The sequence below is a fragment of the Diuraphis noxia genome, unplaced genomic scaffold (genome assembly GCF_037042655.1).
Source record: "Diuraphis noxia isolate RWA-SAM2 unplaced genomic scaffold, SU_Dnox_SAM2 contig0002, whole genome shotgun sequence".
In the NCBI taxonomy this organism is placed as follows: Eukaryota; Metazoa; Arthropoda; class Insecta; order Hemiptera; family Aphididae; genus Diuraphis; species Diuraphis noxia.
In genome coordinates, this window is record NW_028301712.1 from 55,908,191 (window position 1) to 55,925,492 (window position 17,302).

The 17,302-nt window shown below is 26.6% G+C and overlaps 1 protein-coding gene across 3 annotated transcripts in view; it reads left to right on the forward strand.

The window, feature by feature from the left end:
• Positions 1 to 615: 615 nt before the first annotated feature.
• The window catches only part of LOC107166914 (sodium channel protein 60E-like), a 140,088-nt gene continuing 123,401 nt past the window's right edge, over positions 616 to 17,302 (forward strand). For all 3 annotated transcript variants that reach the window (XM_089220400.1, XM_089220402.1, XM_089220401.1), the window contains exons 1-2: positions 616 to 993; positions 8,310 to 8,632. In XM_089220400.1, coding sequence (XP_089076526.1) covers positions 8,357 to 8,632 — 276 coding nt within the window. In that variant the 5' untranslated portion in view covers positions 616 to 993; positions 8,310 to 8,356. The remainder of the gene's footprint in view (positions 994 to 8,309; positions 8,633 to 17,302) is intronic.

Here is a 17,302-nt window from a genome sequence, read left to right on the forward strand (position 1 = left end):
GGAGAATATTATAATATCAATAGTGTCCAGTGAAGTTCAATACGAATAAACGCGAAAAGCGGGAATGATGGTTTATGATTATGAAAAGTTTCAAGTGTAAATGATTAACGCTGCGACGGTGCGGTTGCGGCGTTGCAGGTGGCGAGTGGTGACTGCAGGTGACTAGCCTTATGTAGGATATCATAATATACCTACACTATAGTTGTGAGGGGAAAAATAGCGATCTGCACCGAGGCATGGTTTAGATACGCCGTCGCCGTTGAACCTAAGTACGACGCGCGAGAGGCCCATGCAATATTCATACAACGCGTTCGTATTATACGCATATATACCTGCCTACCTGTCTACCTGCCTTCCCACCCACCTACTTTCCCCATACATAATAATGTATATGTGCTCAAGCGTCGAGTGATGAGGGGTGTATAGAACCGGGGGTATGTGCTGGCGGGGAGGGTTTTTGCGCGCCGTCTGGCGGCGCTTAAATTTTTTTTTTCCTCTTTCGCTGAACCTCCCCTCTTTGAGTAGGGTGGAGGTGTGGTGGCGGTGGCAGCGGGCCGGTCAGATAAAATACTAGTGCCGCCGTAGTACAGCGTAGTAGTAGTAGTAGTAGTCGTCATGGTGCGGTGGCCGTACGCGTACGCTCTGCGTTCGTCGACTCGCGTTCGTCCCGTCGTCCGTAGACGGTCAGCTTCCCCGCCTCGTCCGTCGCCCACAACTTGTTGATGACCGTCGAAGTCACCGCGGCCGCGGGTTTTCCGCTCGTTTCCTCTCCTCGTTGCCTCCGGCTATATCAATGATAATAATAATATGTTATTTCTCGACCGTCGTCCGCTATTCGTTTGTCCTCGCGGTTTCGTGTCACCGTTTCCGATACAATGCCACGATTTTACCGGAAATCTTCCGGTATCGTTTAGGCGACTTTATTGGTCATCGTTGACGACGACGACAACGGTGATGACGGGAGAATAGCGTTCAGCCATCAATAGACTAAAGGTTATTTTGCTTTTTTTCTTTTTTTACGTGATAGTTTTTTTTCCCCTTTTTGTATTAGTTATAAATTACTATTTATTTCTATTGAATTTCGAAACTATGACGAGAGCTGTTAGGTAAGGAACTCTCTTGGTATATGTTTTTTATTCTATAATACCTCTGCTGAAAGTAGTTATACGTGAATTACGTATGTAGATATTCACTTTATATTAATATAAATCGTTTGTCTTATCTTCGTTTAATGTATTAAAAATGTTCTACATATGTCAGATAAATAAAAATTAATGTAAAATAATCGTAAAATTTAAGAATTAAATAAATTAAGAATGTCTTCATAAAATCGAAATTTTAATTCAGTAAATAATAATTCTTTCTTTTTTATTCTATGAAAATATTTCTTAAAGTTTTTATTTACAATAATTTACTTTTGAAATCTTAAAGTATCAATAAAAAATAACACAATATTCGCCCAACCAAACCGAACTTCTTTTAAATTTGTTTTTTTTTAAATACAATATCATTTATCATTCCTTATTTGAATTTACAATGAAAACCGAAGTGTCTTGTGATAACGTAAGCCAGACTGGTATTCAACTTTCACTCACCCTATATTAGACTAGGTCATATAAATGTCAATTAAAAATAATTTTAAATTCTTAGTAAGCTATAGCCATTAGCTTTTATATAACATCTATGTTCTTTATTGACGTACATTTTTGAAGAAAAAATATTAAATTTAGGTACCTGAAAACATTTTAAGAACAGTAAAATGTTTTGAAAGTTTAAAGTTATAAATAAAAGGTAAGTTAGTCATAGTTGCTGTTATTTTAGAAAAGAAACATTTTACATTTTAAATTAATGTCCATAAATAAAATGGATGATTGAAAATAATTCCATAATAAATTTCATAAATATTGTTTTAAAAATTATACAATTAATTATCCGTGAAAAACAAGTTTGAATTACGCAAGTATTAAAATATCATAATATAATAGTATTAGTATTGTTTACAAAATACAAGGGTAGGTACATAAACCCTGATCATCTATTTATGACTTAACTTTGAACACTTGTCTTGCTTCATTCATCTATTCGTGCAAGCAGTGGGTTGTATAAGAATAAAGTGACTAATTTATTAGTGCATATACACTAATACCTAATAGGTATACCTACATGTATCCTTTTATTTATTAGCTTTTATTATTTTCTCACGATTATACATCATTATGTCTAATGCATCACATGCTTTTGAAATATGTAGGGTTTTATAAATTATAGGCATTATAATACTAAGGATATTATTGAATTTGATTCTAATTTGTAATTGCCACCACTAACACTAATAAGAACCATTAAAAGAACATCGATTTTAGTGGTTAAAAACTTGGAAAAATAAAATGTTGAATTAATCAAAGAATATTAAAGTAATTTTAAAACAAATGATTTGTAATTTAAATAACTTTTTTAATTGCATATAGCCATATTTATAATCTAAATATAACGCGATGAGTTATACAATATTTCAATATTTAATATACTTAACTATAATAATAGGCATATGATTATAAGTGGAATAATGTTCGAGAGGAGTTTTGAAAATTACATATAAAGTTATGATTTATTTTTTCATGTGACTAATAATCAGTAACCGATATCAATGGTAGAACTAATTTGCCAAAAATATTATGCAGTAACTTTTTAAAACAGGAATTTCATAGGGATATTTGGTACATGTTTACTTTAATAACTTCTGAAATTATCGACTAATTTTGTAAATAGTAAATAAATCATATAAAACACGATTTATTTGAAATCACGATGTAATTTACGAGATTCCCGTGTTTATCACTAACAATTTTATTTATTTGTATTGCAATATTAGAAAAAAAGTTCATCAACCCATATCTGTTTCCTGTTCGACTTTTTATGTTTATAGTATGTTTAACACTTACATTTCAGAAAAATGTATTCTTAGCACGTTTCTTCAATATTTCTTTACATCAATAAGATAATAACTTATGAAATAAACAAATTTTTAAGCACATGATCACTTTACTTGTTAATACTGTTAAATAATTTTGTTTGAACTAATGATATTACGGTCCAATAAGCATCATTCTAGATATAGATAGCCAATAGTCATATAGGTTTGGAAAATATTTTAATACATGACATTGTTTACCCTTTACAGTTTATACGCATTATATGCATATTTTCTTTATGAGACAAAACAAATATTAAATAATAAATGTATTTAAACATTGTCATTACTTATTACTATAATAACTAATATATTAGTTAACAAAAATGAATATCAACAATTTTGTTTTTGTTTTTATGTATTTAATTTCAAATATATTGTTTATAATTTACTCAGTTTTAAAATTAAAATCTTGATTAGGGTGTTGACTCAGATGAGTAGGTCATATAATTGTATTAAAAAATAGTAATTATAATTATTTCGTATTGATATTATTTTGTTAATTTTAGTTATATACGAGTAAATGAGTATGCATTGATTTTAATTGATAAGATTTTTTGTTTACATTATTTATAATTAAATTTATTTTAAATATAAATAAATTAAAAATATACTGATTATTAAAATAACTTAACACAGTTTTAAGGTAATAAGAATACAAAACAAATTCATATGTAAAAATTAATATGATTGTTATTATTTAAATTTTACTGTACGTAACTTCTTTTTATAAATATTAAAGATATGATTATATTTTCATATTAAATTGTGATTTTGGTTTTACAAAAATGTAGTCAAATTTATAATTTAATTTAATTTTTTAATATTTCATTATTTTTCTGCAATTTATTTTTAAATATAGCAAATAAGTAAAATATAAATGCAAGTTTAATCAGATAAGTAATTATTAAATTAAAATGTTAGCTAATAGTTTTCAATGTTTGATTAGAATTTATCAAAAGTTTAACTATTATTATTTATGTGTTAGCATTTAGGAAAATAGTAAGCAAGATGCACTTTCAGAATTAAAATAAAAGAATTCTCATTATTTTGTATAGAGAGTAACAATAAAAGAAAAAATGTAAAGCAAACCCTATGATATAGAAATTCAAGATTTTTTTTAAATACAATGATTACTATTTTTGTGAAGAGAGTACAATGCATTGCTTAAAATACATCTCATATTCTGATTATAAATATTTCTATCCATGATCATACTATGTTAGTGTCTATTATTGGAGCCCATCTGTTGAAGGATCTAAAAGATTTTCCACTCGAGTTTTATTGCATTTTAAACTTTTATTCTTTATATCCAAATCAAAAAATATACAATAACTTATCTCAACTAAAATAATTATAATATCTATTGCCTATGAAAACTAAAATTAATGTCAGCCATGTAGCTGAATATTTAAGTTAAGTTACTTAATACCTATTTGATGTCTATTCATAAATAATTTAGAATCTTATTAGAATGATGAATGTTGATTTTACAATAATGTGGGGTTTTTCGGTCATCACATTTTGTGGTAGTAAAATATGTTTTGGTTTTGTTTCCAACTTTTGGGGGACGGTTCTGGTATTCTGGTAAAGTGGTAAGAAACGCGAAACGAAGAAAATGGAATCATGTTGGTTCTTCAGGGGGAGGGGAGGGGAGTAAAAGTTAAAAATTCATATAACCCTCACCAACATAATCAAGAACAATAAAAAAGTTAACGACCAAATATTTATATTATCATCTCTTAAAAATGGTTTAATTTTCTAAACATTTTGAATTCTTTTGAATTCTTTATAGACATTTAAATTTTTCCAATTTTAGATTTTATGCAATGTTTCATTTTATGAAAAAATGTGTGTGTATTTTTTTATTTGTGTCTGCATACACATTACACATGGATCGATTTTTAACTTTAAAAGTGTATTTCTTTGTAGAAAATTAGATATAATTTGTATTTTTAACTTTAATTAAAACTTGCTAGTTTTCTTCAAAACCATAAAAAAAAAAAACAGTAGAAAAATTGAAGAAAAACGAAAATTTTCTATAAGTCATTGAAGTTTGAATTTTGACAAAATTCGTAAAAATCACAAATTATTGCAAATTATTTTGTAATTAATTTAGTAAAATTATAAAATATTTATTTTTATTGCTCAAAAATGAACATTTATAATAAGGTTTTTTATAAAGTCATAACCAATAAATAGTTTATAATGTAGTAAAATATATAAAAATACTGTTTTTTACAAAGATACTTTAAATTAAAAAAATTATTTTGTAAGTATTTAAAACTTTAAAACTTCATATTATGTTTTATACACACAATGGCATTTTCAAATGCAATGTTTTCGGCTTTCGACCAAAATTAATTTAACCTATTGTTTTACTAATAGTAGAACATATGATTTTAATATCAATAATACCATAAAATATACTTAGTCATATAGGCCGACAGATTGTGATTCTCTTAGCTCAGAATTGTTTTTCGTATGCAATTACTATATATTATTCACCTAAAATGTTACACATCCATTACAGTGACTTACTCGACACCTACTGTACAGTAGAGTAGTACCCACTTATCTACTTTTTTTGTTTTTTTTCTTTGTACAAATGTCTAATAATATTTTCTACTTTCTCTTGGTTTAAAAGCTTGAAAATATTATACAAAGTTCTTTATAAGTTGTTATTAAAGCTTTTAAAACATATTAAAGATACATAGACAAGATTTTTTTGTAAGTATATTCAAAGTTTGAATTTTTCAGAAATTTGACATTTTTTATAGCTAATAAGGAATGAAAATTTAATATAAAGTTTATTTTTCATATTTCATCATGTAATCATGTAAGCAAAAAATCTAAAATACATATTATATATTATTTAATGACATTTTTAGTTCAAATTTCGATCAAATATGGTATTCAAACGAAGAATTACAATTTTAATCATTTTTTGAGATAAAAAAAGTATTATTCGTACCTACCTACCTATATTAGGGTGCCTACCTACTTGAAACTTTTAACGTACCTATATATTATTATTATTTATGCATAATATAAAAACATTTTAAAATATAATGTTTTCGGATAAAATTATTTCAACCTTTAGACAACAAATAGTAAAATAAATTACTTTAATAGCAATATAATGTTATCATAAAATATACTTAGTAATATAGGATGACAGCATGTCTTCACTCGGAATCATTTTTTGTATGCAATAATTTATCATTGAATTCAAAGTTAAGGTTATGTTAGGTTAGGCATACTTTACAGCGACTTACTCAATGACGAGAAACACTCGAGTATAGTCGACATCTACGTATACAGCAGAATTTTTACTTACACTGGCTACACTTTTCCTTTTAAAATCTAATCATAATATATTACAGTTTTGATTAGATATAAAAATATTTTTATTTTTTTTATATATATGTATATATTCAGTAAAACCTCCTTATAACGAGATCAGTCGATACCAAATCATTTTCCATTTTCCCGTCATAAAGAAGTTTCGGTTATAGGAAGACGGGTATACGGATATACGGGGCATATGTCTCGGGAATTTTGTTAATTTCTGTTGTAAGGAGATTCCCGTCTTAAAGGGGGGTCCGCTATTAAGTGGTTTTACTGTACCTAATAGACTAAAGAAATAATTATATAAACGCCACTTAAAAATAACGATTAGTAACAATAAAAGAAAAAAAAACATTTAAACCTGCAAAGTGAATAATATTATATTATTATCATCTCATCACTCTTCTATACGCAGTGCAATCCACTGGGTAGACCTGTTGTTATATAGAAAAAATTCGCACCGCGTCGTAGGATACGGCCGTCTGCTAATCTCTTGAGTGCTTTAAGGCAGGTATAGCTAGCTAGGTAGCAACGTGTCAGTATATCTTTCTTAAGCTGTCTAATGTACGAGCTTGGTACCATTGTTCCACCCTCTGGCCACCCTCACTTCTTTCGCGGTGTAATCCCGTAGGTGCGAAGTGCGTGACCGACCGTTTAGTAACCACGTCGTCTATCGCGTCCATCAGTGTATCGCTTTTCTTTCAAACTTGGCGTGCGTAGGTATCTACCCCGTTCTTGCCTTCTTACTAACTACTACCATTATATATTATATACACACAACATTCCAGAGCTCTCTACTATTGACTATTTTCGGGATACTTTTCTCGGCTTGACATCTCGTCTATACCTACGTATTGATATAAATCTTATCTTGATGCTAATTTATCTTTTTCCTTTCAGAACATCATTAATAACTAATAATACTTGTCTGAAATAAAATATCATCAACATCATAAAAATATATTATTAACTATTATGTAACAATATTTATGCATTACAATCGTGACAATGGGAACTTTGAATACAAACGATTTTATAAACGGGGTTGGTAAATTGAGTCCCAAATGACCCTAACTCGGTAAATTGAGTCCCAGGGAAAAATAGGTAGTAGGTAAGTTGAGTCCCAGATAAAATAAGGTAGAAGGTAATTTGAGTCCCAGGGAAAAACGATTTATACGCATTTAAAATTTAAAAATATGCACTATAACATTTTTATTTGTGATTTGTAGACATTCATTGACTGCATGTATATGATTTTGAATATAGCAACATGCATTTTTAATAATTATATAATTATTTTTTATGCAATAAAAGTGCATGTTGCTATTTTCAAAATCATATACATGCTGTCAAGTGTCAATGAATGTCCACAAATCACAAATAAAAATTTTATAGTGCACATTTTTAAATTTAAAATGCATATAAATCGTTTTTCCCTGGGACTCAAATTGCCTACTGCCTTATTTTTTCCGGGACTCAACTTACCTACTACCTATTTTTCCCCGGGACTCAATTTACCACTTTCAAAATGTCCCAAACTTATCTCGGACTCAATTTACCTAGCCCCTTTATAAAAAGCGAATAATATACAGATGGGTACATTAAATTGTTATAATCTATCAACTTAAAATATCACACATGCTTAAAAAAAATCTTAAAATAATATCGCTGAAAAGTTAGAATATGTTTTTATAATTTTAACTAAAATATTTTTTCATAAATAAACTACAAAGTAATGATGGCGATTAAGTGGTTTCACATTTTTATATAGTGTATAGTACAATATTATAGTTTAATAATTTGTCCAATCTACACCAAATTTGTGTACCTACAATCAACTACAAAGTATGAAAATGTATAAGAACTAATCTTTATTTTTAATTTGAAAATATGTTCATACTAACGTGTAGTTGGACAAGAAAATGTTGCTATTAATCAAATTAATATAGTTAAGAAATAATTATTTAAACTTTATTATTGCTTTTAGGAAGTCAATTGTACGAACGTGAACCTGTGAAATATAATCTTCCGATCATGTTACCAATCCGCTTACCTAATACAATACTGGCAAGTCGTCGCCAGCAACCACCTACACCTAGCCCAACAGAACCTAAAGTACAAGTTCGGCCATTAACGAAAGATTCCCTGGAAACCAGACAACACGTTTCAACGTCTGTTGGGTATGGTTACCAAACTCGAAATAAAGTGAGCGTGTTAGACGGATCTGTGTTACCCAGCAAATTTGAGCCGTTTCCTAATGAATTGTATGGAATGCCACTTGAAGAAATTGACAATTTCATATTTGACGAGGTAAGTGAAATTTAATAATGTTTTATTTTAATTTCTAGGTACTTGATGATTTTCATTAATTTATTTGTAAACGCAGTAATTGTAATTGGTTAGTTGACAATCAATACGATACAAAAATGCATTATAGTTTTTATTTATAATACTTCGTGTTACTTATAATATCTTGTAACATTGTAAATAATTTATTATTTTGTCTAAAAAGATTGTGTATTGGATTTGGAATGTAGTTTTTGTTTAATACGGATGCTATTTGTAAAGTAATACGTTCACGCTGATGACGTAGTTTTATTTGTTTACATTCTGGTCTGGCACATTTATTTTATATACTTCATTATCATAATTTTTAACAATTTTTGTAAAGTTTATTGAATTACATTTGCAACTTAATATTGTCTAAAATATCGTAAAACTGATGGATATTTTCCACAAGTATTCAAAAGTTTTAAATCATCCTACTTAACTATCCCACTTGAAGAATCGTCTTTCGAACGCCTTAATTTATTATGTTCTATAAATTTTAGATATTTAGCTTGATAACTATATCCAATGCATGTGTACAAAAACGAGACAAACACCCAACCCAAATCTCTATGTCCAACACACCCTTTTTATACCTTTATTGATTTAAAATAAAAAATATAGCTTTATGTCATTTAAAAAATTAATTAATTAAATGTATGATAAAAATATCAACAGAAAAAAAAAATTAGGCAAAGAAAATATTGACATGATTAATTTACTTTTTAAACATTTTACAATGTATGTATTATAATAATTTAAGAGTTACAACTTTCTAATAAAATAATATATTAGAATAAAATAAAATTTCTTTAAAGTAAATTAATATTAGATATTAACAAAAAGTATTAATTAATTTTATATTACAAAAATCCTCTCACAAGCCGTTAACCTATAATAATATATTTTAATGACTCATAAATTGACTTCTTATATCTGTTTACAAAATTCACAATTGGAAATTAAATCCATAATAATATAACCACACAATATTAAAACTAAGTTTATAATTTATTTGATATCATCTGATATTATAACTATAAATTAATAAAATTGTAATTAAATATTTGAAATAAATATATGTACGAATAAAATATAGTATTATCATTTAAATTTTCAATAAATTAATATTATGGAATACATTGTATCTATAAAGTTTATTGAGAGGATAACTTGAATGTCGGTATTTTATTGATGTATGTATATAAATTTAGGTGTTTCATTTTACTTTTATATTTTGAATAATACCTGATAGATGGAACGAACAATTTATACTTATCTCATATTTTATAATTAAGAAATCTTAATTCTAGTTGGAGAGCATTTCACCAGTTTCCTATTTTTTCTAAATTGTTATCAACATATATAGAATTATGTGCTATATAGTCCTAGTTGTAATATAATAATAATATATGAGTAATAATACACGTACAAATATTAAATTACCAGCTAGACATCGAGAGTACCTACTGTAAAATAGTATCATGATAAATTCTTAGAGTTATAGTTGTTACTATTGTTGCCTTAGTATAGCGCACTTTTTAATATTTCAAAATGTTTGATAGATTTTGCTAATCAATAATATTTACATAACTTTCATTTGACTAGGGTCTCAAAATAATGTTCAAATTTTAAAGTAATGTAACATTTTAATTTTTCAATACTCCTTTTAACCTCTTTGATTTTAATTTTTGAGTTTTAGAATGTTAGCATACTATTTGATACTTTTCGAGTAGGTACTTTTTATTCAAAACAAATTTTTAATAGGAAAAATAGATGAAATAATTGAAAGACGTATTGCTTCACATAAAAATTGCTTGAAACTCCGCCAAAATATTTTGTGAATGTGATGGGTAGTATCTAATCAATTTTTGTTTTTGTTTTATAACACTCTCCTAGCCTAAAATAGCAACTAACTTAGTATGTGAAGAATTTTATTTTTATTTTTAATGTGATCTTTAAATAATGTTATGAACTTATGTGATTAGTACTGTAAATGTATTTAATATAAAATTAGATGGACATTTTTACACTTCTCTCTTTATTTTTTCGAAATGTCAAACCAATTACGATTAACAATAGTTTGTTTGCTATTTGATTTATGTAGGTACATATGAAACAGGGTTCGGGTGGCAGTATTGTGCTAAACAGTTCCCACCCGTTTCCGGTATATAAAAGGGGGAAAAAAAAGGTACATATGAAACAAAATTTTTAGAAAAATTGTTTAAAACCAATTAAATATAAAAAGTTATTTTTTTTAAATCTAAAATAGCATGGACGAACTTTTGTCTTATTATATATCAGTCACGAGAGTTATAAAAATATTTACTTAAATTGTCATTTAAATATCATTTTAAAATGAGTTTATTTTTGTGAATATCAGAAAATAAAAATTTATATTTACATTTACCTATGATATAATATAAATTATATATAAATATATATTTCTGAATCTACCGGAAAAAATGTATTTCATTATTTTGAATAAAAGAAAACAAATTATTTTATCAAGCTTTCGTGTTTTTCAATAAATAGTTTTAATAAATAATAAGTAATAATATAAAATAATATATATATATATATATATGAGTAGGTATTCTCGTGCACCTGACGTTTAGAAACAAAATCTACAAACCGGTGCTTGTATAGGGCTCAGCGTGCGAGTGTTCATAACGCTTCATTTTCATGAATATATAATAATATCCAGGAGACCGAACTTCCTCAACCAGAATTTCGTTTATTCAAAGATGAAAATGGCAGTGGTAAAATAACAATCATAAAATAAAACACCCCCAGTCGCAGTTCATGCTTTTAGTATAATTTAGAACAATAACATTTCTTTTTTTTGTTTCATAGTAATAACAGTCAATATAAATACATATTTACGTTTTTACAATTCCAAACAACAATAAAATGCCTTAAATATTCCACAGTTTTATAAATTGATAAAAACCTATAGTTTGCTTCTATTCAAGATAATGATTGCAATATTATGTACATTTTAACTATTATTAACATGGTATATCAATATAGGAAGTATTGAAAATGTTACACGTTTTACATGTTATACTGAATCATACGTGCTTGTTAAGGTTCAATGATTAACTATATTAAACTCAGATTTGCGTTTGACCACAAAACTCGATAACTTTTACAATTTCTCTTCTCACACTGAAAATAAAAATATAAATTGATTTGGGATATATCAATTAACTTTCATTGCTATGATGGTTTAGAATTGAATTGAAAAAAAAATGTATATTTTATCCATAGTTGTATTACCTAGAAATATAGCACTACAATTATTTTAATTGTTGTGCATGGTTTAACAATCAAATATTTAGTTACTTTACAGACAGTTTGAACTCGATGTATAATTTGATGGCTTTATAATATTAGAACTAGGTAAGAATTATAGTGATCCAAATATTTATATAATTTGTTTAAACATTAAAATAACAAGAATTTTTGTATAACAATTATTTGAAGTAAAATTAGTTAGTATTTTTTCTCTCTTTTTTACAACCAAGTATAACATTAAATTATATATTTGAATTTTTTTATAGAAAAAAAGAAAATTAAACTTGTTAAAATTTGAGGATAATAAATAGGACCGTATCACTTAAAAAAGATTTCTTCTTGTCTCGTTTAGTTGTCTATCACGAGGAAAAAGATCCATTTGTAAGCTAGTCACGTCTAGTATAGGTAATTGTTGGTGACAGCTGGTAATTATCTCAGTATAAATTTATGTTTCCGAAATTCTGGTCAAACGTTTTATGCTATAAATTACTATGGTGAAATACGAATCAAATTATTTAAGATGGCTAAAAGAACCTGGAAATACGGGAAAGTAAAAAATAAAAAAGAAGATACAAACTATACAAAAATAATATAAAGAACTCGATTTTTTTCCCTTTTTTAGAACTATTGTGAAACTATACTAAAACTTAGGAACACTAAAATTCTAAAGTTTTAAAAAGTTTATGGTAGGTAACAACTTATTTATATTTTACGATAATATTTAAGATTTGAATATTTGTACATTTTCTTTCAACAGTTCTACTTCGTAATCAGATGACTTCATCTCCTGTGTCGTTAAATTCGGTAGATTCCTAAAATATATTTTTTTTAATTTACCAGCTTGGATGGGGAGTAGAATATTTTCTAATACTATAATTTTAAATAGAGTTCATAGTTAGTTTTGAAACTAAGTGCTTTCTTATTCATTAATAATTGTATTGATAATACAAATAAAAATTGTGGTAAAGAAATAAATATTCGAATTTACCAAGGAAATTATGCATGTGGTTATAAACTTATGAGTTGATCACGCTCAACCATGTTTGACTTAAAATCATATTTCAAATGAAATAGTTCGTATTAATTACTCATATTATATTTAATACAAAGACTTACCTATCTCAATGCCTACCAATTCTTTGTACTTCAATTATAATTAATTTTGTCATGAATACAAATTATTTTCCCAAAAATTGAAACCTAGTTCTTAACACATACTTAATAATATCATATATAGGTGATATATATACTATTTTATATTTTTATGTACGATTTGATATTTAATATTTGATATACGAAAAATACAGTATGTACAGATCTTTTATTCATATTTTTTATTTATAATTCATTAAAACGATCCATAGTTTTTTTTTCATATAAATAGAGCTCAAGTTTTGTTAAAATAATTAATTTCAAAATATACCAATGTAGGTGATGTGGGTGTTTAAGGTTTAATGGTACCAACTGATTAATTATAATAAGTAAAAAATGAATAATTATATAGAATGGAGTTCACAGTAAAAACAATTAAATTGTATGTGGACTAAAACAAACTATTTTTTTTAACTTATGACATATTATTTGATATTTAAATTTGAATAATTAAGGCGAAAAACATTTTAAGCATGTGATATTCTAAAATGTTTAAGATGTATTACTATATTTGTATTGATAATAGCGCATTCATTTTCTGAATATGCGTTCAATATCTTTACGTAAGGAACATATTATTATATATAATTAATTAAATTTTAATTTAAAATTGATATTTTTTTTCAATCTTTTTTTAAAAATAAATATAACCACTTGTTTGGTCCTTGAAAATGTCAAAGTTGTATCATGTAACCTATATGTGGGGCAAAGTATTTGGTAATAGTGCATTTAAGTATGAAAGGGTCACGGCGTATTGACAAAATCAATACCCCCTCTTTTTGTAACTGTATGCCTACTTGTTGAGGGGTGCACGTGGTCACGTACCTCCCTCAGAACCATTGTATGCTTTATGAACTCAGTACAAGCGACATGGTGCGCACACATTAAGTTATTTGAATACACGCCTCTCGTTCGATATGTAGGTCACTATTTGCATGTGATATATGTGAAAAAATATAATAGTTACCGTAAGTCTTGTAAAAAAATGTTTTTGTATCATATATAAATACAGAGTATTTTGATATAATTTTAATTTATCGCACAACAAATTCGGCTGCATCAAGGATTACTTTATGATGTCCCCGTAAACACCGTCTGCTGATACCAAACGTGTTTATCGAAACTTTTTCAATTTCTAAAAAGTGTGCACGTTTAAAATTATAATAAATGTCATTTTTGTTCACAAGTGGAAGTTTTTACGCATAAAAAAGCATTTGAAAAAAAAACATTGGAAGAGATGGTTCGTAAAAGGTCAGTTTTGTTATAGGGGAACCCATTTATACAAGAGTGGAGGAGTGGCAGTTGAACAATTTATGACCCCATGAATTGACCATGTGGAAGGTTTTTTCTGAAAAACAAAATGGAATATGCACAAAAAAAGATGTGAACACGTATCTATGTGTCAATTTGTACGAAGAGATGAATGGAAGTATGAAAATTGTCATATTGAATTTATTATCACATTAAACGTTGTTGAAGAACTATACATGGTAAAACATTGTTACCGTTAAACATTAAAATAATTTAAATATATGTATTATAGAAAATAGTTACTCAGAAGTCTACGATAACATTATGAAAATAATTTTGTTCTGAATTAAAAAAAAAAAATTGTTTCCTAACCACACGAACTTGTACCTGCTTTGTTGCTTTATAATGAGTCATAGCTAATACAAAATTATCAGTGGCACATAATATTGCAACAATATCGATCAAGAATCACCTATACTGTGACCTATATATCACCAACATCCATATACTTTTCTTTTGATCATCGTGAGAGTATATTAGTATATTATTTATATATATTATAATAGTATCTGCTATATAATATAACACATATTTTACACTATTTATTTATGTTAATTATTCAAAAAGAGAATTCAAACAAAACAATAATTAATGTTATAGTAAAAACTATTAAAATATAAATATATTTTATATTCAATTTTTTACAAGATTGTAAATTAAATTTATTTAATGCTATGATACAATAACAATGGTGCAGTGGTAATGTAAAATCACATTACATTTATACTTTTAATTTATATGAAAAGTCATTGAATATTAATTGGTCTAATAGTGATTCTTTGTTAAATATCGGAAGTGGTACTTTAATTTATTTTTAAAAGCCCAGTCTAAAATCCTCATCAATTCTTAACGATTATACCATATTTATTTTCAATTTAGAAATATTGTGATTTTTTTTTTAAATTAAAATAACAATTGGTTATTACTTATTATTCATTGTTGTATAGTCGATATTATTTAAACATGTAAAAGCCGAAATAGTAACAGGGTTGGTATGGGTAATTGTCAAGGGATTTAAAATATCGCCAAACAAATTTATACGAGTGGAATAGAAAGTGTAGAGGTTGTGGGGGGATGCTGTTGCGATTTATAGTATGGCCCTCGATTTTACCACACCTGGCCTCAGCCTGACCCGGCTCTATTTTAATTAGACCTGGATATTATAATAAAATGGATACTGTGTATAGATAATCCGTTATAAATTCATGCTCATGAATTTATAACTCTTTACAACAATGAGTTATTTTTAATTTATTTTTGTTATATTTGGCTTAGAAAGATTCTGTAAAAGTTATTTTAATAATTAAATAAATCTCGTCTTATCATTAATTCATGTACTTCATTGATTTTTTTTTTTAGTTGTATTTTACTAATTCTGTAGGGTTATTGGTTATTTCCTAGACTCCGGTACGTTATTTTGAGTGTTGTTGTACTTATTAGTATATCTTCGTTCATTTGTATTTATATTTATAAATTATTATTTATAAGTTTTAAATAATGTACTCCTATGGACATTTATCTTCACTATAAGCACAATACGCTTCAATATAAAATAAATTACTTTGAAATTGTGGTGGCTTGAAAAAAGAGAAGGACTAATGTAATTAGAGTCATTAAAATTGGATATGTGGTTTAAAATCATATAGAAACCACCTGTGCAAAAGTTCTAAGAAAGGTTTTATTAAGTGCAATTTATTATGGTGATAAAATGACGAAATATACTCGTAAAGTAGGTACGCATGCACATTGTTACATATTTAATGACACTATTGAATCTTCAGAACTATTGTTAAAATAAAGCTTTTTTTTAATCATAGTTATTATATTCCTTTTATTCAAACAATTGCGTCACAGGTAACCTTGTTTATTAAATCTATAATTTAAATAATTTAAAACATTGTTGTTAACCATTACGTTTCAAGTAATTTTATTTAATTATTACTATGGTGTCTATAATAATTTATAGTCTATTCAGGCATTTTGTAATTTATATATAAAAGTTTGATGGTTAGCAAAATATTTACGTAATAATTAGTCTTTAAGTCATTGGCATACCAAAATAATCTCTTTTAAAGGACAGTATTTTGTATGACTTCGTCATCATTTTCTTTCTGAACATTATTAACATTTTTATATTTATTAAAATTAAAATTAATTTTTGTTGTGTTTTTATTTATTTTCATACAATCAGCTTCAATAATAATTTATGATTGCCCGAACTATTTTGGTTAGGTAGTTAAATGTGTTACTTATTACCTATACATTTGCAGTTTATTATTCTATAATATACTCATATTTTATTTTTGTTGATCCGAAGAAAAAATATTTATTTATTATATAATTAAATCATCAAAGTAATATTATATTATTTGATTATTTTAATTTTTAATATTTATATATATATCTTATATGGTTATATGAGCCTCACACTAATCAGCTCTTGATTAAACATTACTACCTATATTGTTTTATATTTCAATGTTGTATACCAAAGCTACTTTTATTGTTATTGTAATGACTTACTTTTACTTATTTGTAAGTGTAAAACATAAAAAAAGTTTTTATTCATTAACTCTGGATTTATATTTATATTTTTAATTTTTTTAAATTAATTGTTTGAGGCATCAACTGCATGGTTATTAGCCGGCGTTACATATTTAATTTACATTAATTTCTTACATACTTGATTAACTTCTACTTATTACCTATATTTACAGATTTACATTTTAATCTAAGTTAGAATATTCAAATCAGTTTACGCAGTTCTGTTGAGTTGATGAAATTGAGGAGTTTTTTGGTCGTCTCGGGAGTGGGTGATGGCATCTCGTATAGTGTCTCAGTTATTTTTAGTTCAATGCGACTTTCACTGAATTTAAGTTAATATTTTTA